Source organism: Notolepis coatsorum (assembly GCF_963971535.1).
Source record: "Notolepis coatsorum genome assembly, chromosome: 7".
NCBI lineage: Eukaryota > Metazoa > Chordata > Actinopteri > Aulopiformes > Paralepididae > Notolepis > Notolepis coatsorum.
The window spans coordinates 117,393,276-117,405,312 of record NC_140171.1 but is presented as its reverse complement, the minus strand read 5'-3'; the positions used below and the strand labels follow the sequence as shown (position 1 = coordinate 117,405,312).

The window sequence follows — 12,037 nt, the reverse complement described above, 5'->3', positions numbered from 1 at the left end:
TGAGTGCGCTAACGCTCTGACACTGGTTGTAAATAGTTATGAGTGTTGTATATGTGCCTCCCTCAGTGTTTCCCATTAATTACCTTTACTGATACATTGCCAATAGGGATGTATCGGTAGTATTGGCAATGGTACTAGTATTTGTAATAGTAATCCAGTATATTTTTATATTTTCAAAAAAATAACTGTACATTGGAGGGGGTTTGGTTTGGACATTTACAGGGGCTAGTTTCGAATTGCAGTCTCCCGTAGGTGCTCTTTGAGAGTGGTTTTGAAAGTGGGTAGTGATTCACATTCCTTTACAGCTGTGGGTAGGGCGTTTCACATTGATTTAGCGTAATTGTGAAACATGTTTAGTCCCTTGTTTGAGCCGAATCTGGGTTTAACATGATTTGTCGAGCTCCCTCTGGTGTTGTGGTCGTGGTATTCACTGACTTTTGTGAAGTATTTTGACATGTGTATCTTGTAGACCAGGCCCATTGCAAGTTGCTGTACTCTGTCGTCTACTCTAAGCCATCCTAGGTTGTCAAAGTGGGCAGGGGTGAGGTGAGTTCTAGGAGTAAGGTCAAGCAGTAGTCTGACCAGTTTGTTTTGTGATGTTTGTCATTTTGTTTTTAGCGCCTTTGAGGTGCTTTGGTACCATGAGGTGCAAGCATAGTCGTAGTACCCTTGAATGAGTGCTCCTGCCAGAGTCTTCAGGGTATTCTTGTTTACCAGAGAGGAGATCCGGTACAAGAATCTAGTTTGTTGGTTGACTTTTTTTATTACATTGGATGCCATTTTGTCACAGGAAAGATTTGCCTCTAGGATGGAACCCAGGTATGTAATTTCATCTTTCCTTGTGACAATATTGTCACCCACTGTAACTGAGAAGCCGTCGGTCTTGCTGAGTTTGTTATTTGAACCGAAGTGAATGGACTCTGTTTTACCCAGGTGTAATGATAGTTTGTTATCAGCGAGCCAGGTGCAGATTCTGCCTAGTTCCGAACTGAGGGTTTTTTCAACCTGTAACTTGTTCTTGTCAGAGACCAGCAGGGCTGAGTCATCCTCTAGTTCATGACACACCAGGTAGTGTCTTGGACGACCTCTACTCCTTCTTCACTTAAATCTAGTGTTTATTAAAGACCAAAGCATACTTCTGATTATTATGATGCCATAATGAGGTTTTGTTTATTTGTTTATTTAAACGGATCCCCATTAGCTGACGCCTAAGCGGCAGCTAGTCTTCCTAGGGTCCAGCAACATACATACATACACAAGATAACATACACCGATGGAACATAAGAAAAGCATATATCACAAAGAAAATGAATCATAGAATAGAGAAAAACGTGTATCATAGACAAGAGATAACTCATCATTTCCCAGGAAAATAACTCAACTCGACGTGAAAAAGAAAGATGGAGAGAAAACATACACACACACACAAAAAGTTTGAATGTTTTTAAAGTTTCTGTCCTCCTCCTCTTCAGCTCACTCTACTAGACTCATTCATCCCTGCATCATCTATTAACCTTCGCTGCCCCCCAGTGGTCAAAACAAAATACAAACAACTTTGTCAGAGGGAAGCAACAGTTGTGAACAGAGGATCAAGAAAAGAGGGCAGGGTTTGAGATGTTTTTGTGAGCTCTTACACCCAAAGGAGGTTTATAATTCTGATTCATGTTAGAATATAAACTTAATTTGGGTGCAAGAGTTCACACTAACTAGCGTATGGCCTTGTGATGTCAGAGCCCCATTCATTGTCTACAGAGCAGCCCCAGATTTTAGGGGAGAGCGGGAGGGAGGGAGGGTGAGAGAGAGTGAGGTTGGTAGAGGGAGGGAGAGGAGCATGATTATGCAGCCAGCCCCCCCTGCTGATATCAAACGAGGGCTAGGGGGAGGATTGCACACTGTCCAACTGTTTCTCCTCCGTTCAAAGGACCCTGTGATCTCTCACTCTGTCTCTCCCCCTCCCTTGCCCAGGTCTCTCTCTCTCTCTCTCACACACACACACATATAATACACATATACGTGTGTATATATACACACACAGACACCCTTTGCTCCACTCTCATCTCCCGAAAGATAGGCATAAGTGGAGGGATCGGAGAGGAGAAGGAAGATCTATCGGGGACCCCCAGTCTGAGATGCTTTGGGCAAGAACAAGGGGAAGCAGGGGAGCAAGAGGAGAACCAATTGACCATATTCACACAGCGGCCAGTTTTCTCTTATGTCGTGCTCAGGATGGGATTCCTTTCCACCCTGTTCCCTCAATGGAGAGCTGGTACGGAGGGAGGTGTTGAGGGCAGATGAGGTGGTGCTGAACTTTTAACAGGTCAGGAGTTGAGTCAAGGCTCCTTTAGACAGAACTTAAGGAACACACCAATATTATGGGCAATGCTCTTACCGTCTTCCCCAGAGTCAGACAAGAAGATAGATACCAATCTGCATTCAGTAGAAAGCTATCTGGCTGCAAGCTAGCCTACCTTAGCGCAAATTAATGGAAGCGGATATGGTCCAGCTAGCCTAGATGTTGGCCAAAAACACCTCTTGGAGTTTTAAGCTAGGCTAGGCTAGTCGTCCATATCCACTTCCTTTCATTTGTGCTAAGCTATGCTAGCTTTTTCAGCCGCATAGCTTTCTATTGAACGCACAGAGGAAATTGGTATCTATGTTCTTGTCTGACTCTGGAGAAGACAGTAAGAGCATTGCCCATAATTAAACTTTTGTTTCGCCTCACTGTATGAGATGTGTACCGCTGGCGTAGCGGAGGCCCCCACGGTGCGGGGGAGCCCCGGAGCTTAGGGGGCCCCACCCCCACTGTAGGCTATCCTCTTAGATTTCGTAAGCGGGAACAGGGCGCAGAGGGCTGGGCCCCCCTCCCTGCTATGTTGCTAGGCACCCCGTCCCCGTCATGTGTACGCTGTAGACAGTACAACAGTGTATCATTATACAAAGACGTGGACCTCTTACAGGCGACCGCAATGCTTGGTAACGCAACCGATACACTTGCCCAACTCCGAGGAGAGTTTGATGGCTTAAAAGCGCACGCGCAAGACCTGGCGTCCTCATCGGGTGTCCACGGTCTCTTCAAAGACAGACGCGCAAGGCGCACAAAGAGGCACTTTTCAGAGCTGTGAGGACCAGCGGCTCCAAGACCCAGGGGAGCATTTTAGAGTGGCGGTATTTTACGCAATTATCGATATTGTCGTTGCCCAACTCAAAAATAGATTTGTTGGAATGAGCGAAGTTGCACAGCGATGTTCTTTTCTGCTTCCCCGCGAACATTTGCGCGCAACAGACGAGGATCTGTCTGAGTCCGCAAGTGCTTTATCAGGCCAGTATAAAGACGACCTGTCAGCCGAGTTTCCTTTCCAGATCCTGTCCCTCCGTAATGCTCTTAGGCCTACTATAAAGAAAATTGAGCGTGGAACAATCAAAGACCTTGCACAAACCCTGCTCATTGAAAATCAGTCCATTTTGCCAAGTATCCCCGATGTTGCCACAGCACTGAAATTGTTTTTAACTATACCCGTGACTGTTGCCAGTGCTGAGAGATCTTTCTCAAAACTTAAATTAATAAAGACCTACCGTAATTCCTCTAATAGTAACCCCGGCTTGTATTTGTTTCAACTGTAGTGGGTACCAGGCTTGTATTAGGAGGAGGCCTGTATAAGAGGGAGGCCTATATTTCAAATTTTCAAACTGATCATAATGAATAAATCAACATTTTGTGTCAGTTTGAACCCAGTAAAATGTACTGGGTTCATTTATTGAAACCAAGTACTGTATGAAATAGTAAACAGTGCAATTACAGGTGGTCACTGGTCATTTCAACGTTTTCAAAGTGAAATCAAGTAACTAGCTCAGTATGCAGCTCAGTATATTAGTAACCCGGCTTGTATTAGGAGGCCGGCTTATAATTGCTTAGCTCAAGAGCGCACCCGGCCATTAATCGTTTGTTTGTTTTTTGTAGGCTACTTTTCTTTTATACAGAATGTTATATATGTGAACTGTTCCGTTGTGTGAACTCCAATGATTGGCTATAACGTTCTACAATATACCTTCATGTTACAAAAAATACACAGCCACATTGTATTTGTCAATGATGTTTAAATCAGATGTATATTATTATACAGTTCCTACTGACCTTACTGTTTAAATCAGATGTATATTATACAGAAAGTTCCTACTGACCCTACTGTTTAAATCAGATGTATCTTTATAAAGAAAGTTCCTACTGACCTATACGATGCCTGAAAAAATAAACATTTAAAAAAGTGGCCGCGATGTCTATCCCATGTCACTATATTATTGATTTAGGGGAGGGGGCGGGGCCCCATGGTCCGACCTGCGGGCGAGCCCCGACATATTGCGCAACGCCACTGTCCACTACCACCTGACATTGTATTGTCCATAACAGAAAGATTGATTGGAACAAATGCAGAGTACATGCATATAAGCATGAACACAAAGTGATGCCAAGACTGGTTGTCTTATTGTGCACAGAATCACAGCATACACACTAGTGGTCTGCAAGGGCCTTGAAATTAAGCCTGTGCCCAGCCCGAGCCCATGACGTTCGGGCCCTGCCTGGCAATAAGCCTGACTGTAATGCAACATTTTAAGCCCTAGCCCGAGTGAAAGCCCAAAAAAAATATATATATATATTATACTTAATTTTTATTTTATTTTTTTAAATATTCTAAACACGGTTTTATATGAACTTAAAAAATAATCAAAAACTAAAATGTCCAATAGATCTACCTAAATAACGCATATCACGCTGAAAACTAACAAGCATTATATAGCCTGGTTCGCGTCTTTCTTATTAGAATGCTGTCTATTTCCATTTCCCAGCACGCACGTTAGACTGACTCACACGGTGCCTCGTCATCACAATCAGTCCAAAAACTGCTTGGATGCTACCGAATCCGATGTCGCGAGTATACAGAGGTACTGGCAGGACAGCGGCCAGCTTCCTTCTCATCCTCCTCTCTGCCACCACTTCTTGCCTCTCTGAAAGTCCACCACCAGCTCCTTGGTCTTGCTGATGTTGAGTTGGAGGTGGTTGCTGTCTGCACAATAAAAACGTTTTGGTATACATAATGCAAGGGAAGGCTAATCCCTCCCTCTTGTCTTCCATACACACATACACATGTGCTAACAACCTCTGTGTCTGTCCATCAGGTCTGTGGTTTGACCTGGAGATGTCCTACAGTGGCTCCTTCCTGATGACCCTGGAGACCAAGATGAACCTGATCCGACTGGGCAAAGAGGCAGACGGCCTGCGCATCGGCGAGTTGGGCAAGGAAGGGTAAAGGCCACCAACTGTACTCCTTACACCCGTTTGTCTGGAAAGAACCAGGATCTGTCTTGTTTGAATTTTTCCCAACCAAAATATGTTTTTCCTTCCTTTCTACTCTGTGCTAATAAATGAATGGGTTTCTCTCACTTGGAGAGATGTTAACTTCTCCTCTCTCTATTCTTTCTTTCCCTTATTCCTCCTGTGTCTTATCTTCCTTTCCTCTGCCCTTCCTCTGGATTCTGCCTTCACACGGATGTTAATGGGATGTCTTTTATTGGCTTGGTGAGTTGCTGCTTGCCTTTACCCGTTTAATTTCTTCTGTTCCATTCTTCATTTCCATCTTTTTCGGCGTTGTAATTCTACTTTCTACTTCCACTAGCCAATGCTTCCATAACATATCTACTATTCTTGTTGTTCATGTCTTCAGTGTGTGTGTGAGTGTGAGTCCATGGCTGTGCCATCACAATAACTCATTCCTAACAAAAAGAGTACCTGAAGTGGTTCAGATTGCGTTTGACTTGGTGTGTGTGTACCTCACAAGTATTATACGGTTATCAGAAAATGCTTTGTGATTTTTTTCTGCTATACATAAGGGGAGGAGGGGGGCTTACTTTAGGGTCTTGGTTAGTTAGGGATAATCATTGTGAGAGGTGAGAAGAGTGAAGGAATGTTAGTCAACTGATTGTCACATACTCTCCCATAACCCACTCCACAAATTGTCTGTCAGATTAAAAAACAAACAATAGTTGTCTTAATGAGGTGTGTGTGTGTGCAGGTACAGGCCACGGACGTACTGCCTGGCTGACAGTGACGAGGAGTCGTCCAGCGCGGGCTCGTCAGACGAGGAGGACACATCAGAGGTCACCAGCGACTCCTCTGGAGCAGAAGGGTGAGAAGTCAATTAATTTCTTTATATAGCACATTTAAAAGCTCAAAGAGCTGTACAGTAACTACACAATTAAAAACTATAGACATAGTCACACAGTGGAACAGAGGACAATACAACATGACAAAAGATAGGATGGACAGCCAATACAGTAGAAGCACAAGACACTAGGAGTATACAACAGACGATACAGTATGACATAGGACAGTAGACAATATGACACAAAGACTATACAGCCAACAATATAGTAAGCCATACAGTAGGAGACTAGCCGATTATGTTATGGGAGTAGGACTACGCAACAGGCAGTACGGTAAGACATAAGACACCGGGAGAATATTCATTCATATCTTTATCGCCAAACGCACAACAAGGAATTTGGATTTTGTAACATGGTGCTGTGATGTGACGACATGTAACAAAGTGGTGAGGCAGTACTGACTGACCCACACAGTACAGTGGTGAATACCAGCAGCACTGTGCATGTAGTGCAAAGAGGTCATCGGATAACATATGTTTTAGACAATAGTAGACAAAAATAGTAATACATAATACATTTTAAAATACATAAATATTCTAGGGATGCCCCCTAGATCGTCCCCTGATCATTATCGGCAGATATTCAGTATCTCAGAATATCTTCTCAGATATTGAGATTGGGGGATTCCAATGATGCTTTCTAGTCAAGATTGCGATCGATGGGGCGGATGGGTGGCGCAGTGGACATTGCGCTCGTCACCAACGCAAGAGACACCGGGTTCGACTCCGGCTGTCTGCGTTGCATCCGGCTTGGGCCAGTCGTCATACTAACTCAATTGGCAGAGTTAGCGGGTGGAAGTCGATGGGTGGTAATCATGACGTTGTGGACAGCGACTCCTACAGGTCGGTTGGGGACGCCTGCACAGCAGAGACAGGAAATGGCGGGGGTAGTGTGAGCCTCCCACACGTTACACGTTTACTCTGCTACGGTAATGTGGAATGCCCTGCCAACATTTTAAAAACTCCTGAACTCTCCTCTCGGATTTAAATCCGCCATAAAAACATGGCTCAGCAGCAACTCAAATTGGTCTTAAAATGTTTTTTTTATCTCTTTTATCATAACTTGGCTTTTATTTCTTTTATCATGAGTTGCTTTTAAGGGTTTGCGGATTTTCTTTTAACATTAGTTAACTGTATGAGTTGTCAGGTTAGGTGTTTTTATAATTTTTTTTTTAGAATGTGTCCTGTCAGTGTACATGTCCATTTGTGTTTCTGTGCCTTTTTATGTTCCATGTATGGACCACAATGGAAACAAGCCTTGGCTTTATTGTGTTTTATCCATTTTTGACCTGCGTTATTGACACTGTTATTGTCTTGTCTTTTAAAATGTTTTTTTTTTGTCATACGATTTGTGTCAAAATAAAGTATTCAATTCAATTCAACACCTCGCCAATGAGAGTCTGCGTTGGCAAGTGAAAAGATGTGACAGGCTGCCTCCTTGTGTATCGGAGGGGACGCGTGAATACTTTCGGCAGCCAACATGCCCTTCCGCGTTGCTCTGATTGGCCGAGCGCGCGCATGAGCCGCGACAAGCTCCTCAGCCAGGCAGGAATACTAAACTCTGCTTAACGCAATTTATACAAATGGAAGTATTGATTACGCCGTAACGAATCATTAAAAAAATATACCGTTAACTGGAATATGTTGTTTCTTTACACATATGTTGGATTATGTAATTGGTTTGTCATGACAAACCAATAAAAAATCGGGAATTAACCGGTGGCTACAACAATACACAGTAACTACATGCATCATTGTTTACAATGAACGGTGGGGCTAATCGAAAGGACTGGACACGGACGCGTTAAACAGCAATCAATTAATTTAATATAACAGTCCGGTTCTGTGTTTGTTTGTGTCTGTAGATTGTTGGTGAACAACTAACTTTAGGTTAGTCCTTTTGATTAGCCCCACCGTTCATTGTAAACAATGATGCATGTAGTTACTGTGTGTTGTTGTAGCCACCGGTTAATTTGCGATTTTTTATTGGTTTGTCATGACAAACCAATTACATGATCCAACATATGTGTAAAGAAACAACATATTCCAGTTAACGGTATATTTTTTTAATGATTTGTTACGGCGTAATCAATACTTCCATTTGTATAAATTGCGTTAATCGGAGTTTAGTATTCCTGCCTGGCTGAGGAGCGTGTTGCGGCTCATGCGCGCGCTCGGCCAATCAGAGCAACGCGGAAGGGCATGTTGGCTGCCGAAAGTATTCACGCGGAGGGCGTACGTGATGCAAGGCTTCTATCCTCCCTACAACCGGCCAGTGGGGGGCATATGCGAGCAACATTCAAGACAGGGAGGGGAGAATTGGCACAGCAGAAAAAAATGTCTGATACAAAATGAATGTGAATGAATGAAATAGTTATGCAGTCGTTTCTCAAAAGTGACAACAACATATATGGACAGAGGACAATACAGACATATTATATGTATAGTCAGGATACTAGAAATGTGATTACAGCTTCCTAAGAAGGAATAGGAAAATGGTAATGTTTACATTGACGTGACATGGCAGACTCCTTGTAGGGGCATTGGTATCCCGCTCTATCTGGTCAAGAGCAACCCCTCCAATAAGAATTGACCTATCTCAAACCCACCCTCTTTTCTTGATCCTCCAATCACTACTGTCACTTCCCAGTTTGTCAGAGGGAAGCAACAGTTGTGATTGGAGGATCAAGAAAAGATGGCAGGTTTGTGATAGGTAAATTAGATATATATATTTATTGGTGGGGAGGGCATTGGGGTAGGGAGAGGGTGCTGAGGAAGTGTTCAGAGATGTTGTTGATTGATGTTTATTATGGATTATTTATCTACACACTGTAACCAACATAAGCTGGTTGAATCCAAGCCCCTTATGTGTTAATAACATACTGCCAACTATACAGAAAATCTATGTAAATCAGTAACTCAAATTCACCTTTTCATCAGTGGGATGCAATGTATTATTTATCTGTCTGGCATTCATAAATGATATCAGATTGTTATAGAACTACAGTAACACAGAGTCAGAAGACTTCTATGTTGCAAATCAATAATGAATATCCCCAACTTAAAACTAAATGCGACCCTCCTTTCTTCATAGTTGGGTGGGTGGCCACAAATCTAGCAAGATCATGCGGTTTGTGGACAAAATTGCCAAGTCCAAGTACTTCCAGAAGGCCACGGAGACAGAGTTCATCAAGAAGAAGATGGAAGAGGTATCCAACACACCCCTTCTGCTCACCGTGGAGGTGCAGGAGCTCAGAGGAACCCTGGCCGTTAACATCCCCCCTCCCCCCACCGACAGAATATGGTATGTGACATACTAAGTGAAGCGAACTTAATACATTGCTGGTAATGTCCTATGTTAAATATGGAACGATACATGTTGTTATTAAAACCGCTAGTGGTGGCCTTGGTCTTGGTCTTGGTCTATTTGCCTGGTGTCTTTCTGCGGTGCGTCGCTGCCCTCCATTGGTGAAATAAGGTATTTTCTGACACTTTTAACCTCTTAAGCCCGGAGCCCTATTTTCTGAAAATCTGCCTAAAATACATACCTAAGTAAATGGAATATTGCTCCACTTCTACAAGGTCCATTTGCATGTTCTTGGTATCTAGTGACATCTATGGACCTCAGTGAATGTATTCCCAGTGTCAGAAATATTGTGTCTATTACTAGGCTTGCTTAAATTGTGATGAAACAAAGGAGAATATGAATTGTGATTTTTCTTTGCATCTTGAGTAACACCATGCTAAAAATGACCAGACATGAAAAACTGCCACTAAGCTCGTTTAGTACCTTCTTGAGATCACGTGTAAAGGAAATCTAAGGAAATGAATAAAGGGAAGATGATTAAACAGAAGGTTTTGTAGATACAGTACTGAATTCTCCCATCCGGACCAATGCAATTTGAAATATTATTATAGAATAGCAGTAGCAGGCCTATAAATTACTTTATTATAGTAATTTATGGATTGGGCCAAATCTTCTCTTTCAAATCCAAATCTTCTCTTTCAAATGGCCAAGTTAAATTTTTATCATGAAATCTACTGTATGTACAGTAGGTTTTTTATTCTTGCAAGAGCTCCGCCATTTTGAAACTCATTTCAAATCGGATGGTTGCTAAATGCTCAAAATAGGGGAGACAAACTAACTGCTCTCCAATATATGCCAATAACGTTCAGTTTTGTGGTATATAATCCAGAGTAATAAGAAAAATAAAAAATAATAATCAGGAAGTCATTTGCTTGCAGAAAACTAGAAGCCTTTGGGAAGTGTAGTTTTAAAAATCCCAACGCTCATCGAAAGCTCTGGATGTCCTCTTCTCAAAATGACTACATTCACCGACGGCCGGTAATTCAAAATGGCCGATTTCCGCGATAACAACACATTTAAAGAAAACTAAAATCGCACTAATAACACTTTAACCTATTGGTAAACAAACGTATTGATGAAAATATACATTATAACTGCTGTTGTGACATGGTTATGATGTTTATTCTTGAATACGTTTGAAGGTATGGCTTCAGGACTCCTCCTCACCTGGAGCTGAAGGCCAGGCCTAAACTAGGAGAGAGAGAAGTCACTCTGGCTCATGTCACAGACTGGATAGAGAAGAAACTGGACCAGGAGTTCCAGGTATGGAAAGATACTCTCTGTTTTCAGCTTCTAACTCCTTTGAACGTTCAAACATATTTGCAAAAACCGTCACATAACTCAGGAGCTGTTAAGTCATCGACTCACCGCTCACTGTCGTCCTTCCTTCCCTGTGTTAGAAAATCTTTGTGATGCCAAACATGGACGACCTGTGGCTGACCGTCATGCATTCTGCCATGGACCCCCGCACCTCCGGCCGACCACCGGCTGGCCCCGCGTCCGACCCGCAGCCTCCCCAGCCAGAGAGAGGCGCCGCCAGCCAGCCATGAAGGATTGTTTACAGTATTTCCTACTACTTGTGAAGTTGCAAAAATGGGACGCTTGGGCCAAGGTCGATAGGCCAGACGATACTGTAATACAAACACACAGAGGAAACCTTGCCACTGCACCACATTCCCATAGCAGGGGGGTATCTCGCCTGCCATTATAGAAGACCATATGAAATGCCACGGAACAGGACGGGAGCTCTCCCAACCGAGGAAACACACTAAAGACCAAGCTTGCTGCTCTGCTCAGTACCTTTGGGACGGTTGGGACGAAAAGGAGATTTCTCTTATTTTTTTGTTGTTGAAGAATTAATTTCATAAACAGTAACAACCTATTCAATTAGGGTTTAATATGTGAAGAGAAAGTGATGTCTGTGTGGAATGTGGGTAAAGTATAATGAGGGGGGAATATAAGAAGCACACGACGAGGGGAATATATGAAGTACATAATGTCCTGTGAACACATTACTATGAAAGCATTCACCAGATACCTTATAGTCGGCAGACCTCCGGCGTGCTGCGCGGGGCGCACGAGAGAGGAGCAGATACTCTAATGACATCGCAAGTAGACGGAGGGCTTGTGTCCACAGAGCTTCTCTTTCTGCCTGAAAGGTGCTAAACGGGGTGCCGGGAAGCACCGATGATGGCGGTTTTCGAAAAAGCACAAAGAAGGTGGTGCGCTCTGGAGAAAAAGTCACCGGGGGGGGGGGCGCAGTGGCTCTTTCTCTACTCGTTGGGAACAATTGGGGGGGGGGGGAAGACACAGGTGCTTGGAGTATACAACGCCATGGTGACCATATTCACACGGCAGACATTTTGCTCTTATGTCACCCCCAAGGAATCCCAACCTGCGCATAAGAGCAAAATGTCCGCCTGTCATGCATTGTGCACATTCTGGATCGACACGT

At 43.3% G+C, this 12,037-nt stretch overlaps 1 protein-coding gene across 2 annotated transcripts in view; it reads left to right on the top strand.

Annotated features, from left to right (window-relative positions):
* LOC311232558 (testis-expressed protein 2-like) overlaps positions 1-11,825 on the top strand; it is a 126,962-nt gene extending 115,137 nt beyond the window's left edge. For both annotated transcript variants that reach the window (XM_084319414.1, XM_084319415.1), the window contains exons 10-14: positions 5,173-5,299; positions 6,066-6,179; positions 9,310-9,519; positions 10,725-10,845; positions 10,983-11,825. In XM_084319414.1, the coding sequence (XP_084175540.1) occupies positions 5,173-5,299; positions 6,066-6,179; positions 9,310-9,519; positions 10,725-10,845; positions 10,983-11,132 (722 nt within the window). In that variant the 3' untranslated portion in view covers positions 11,133-11,825. The remainder of the gene's footprint in view (positions 1-5,172; positions 5,300-6,065; positions 6,180-9,309; positions 9,520-10,724; positions 10,846-10,982) is intronic.
* The last annotated feature ends 212 nt before the right edge of the window (positions 11,826-12,037 follow it).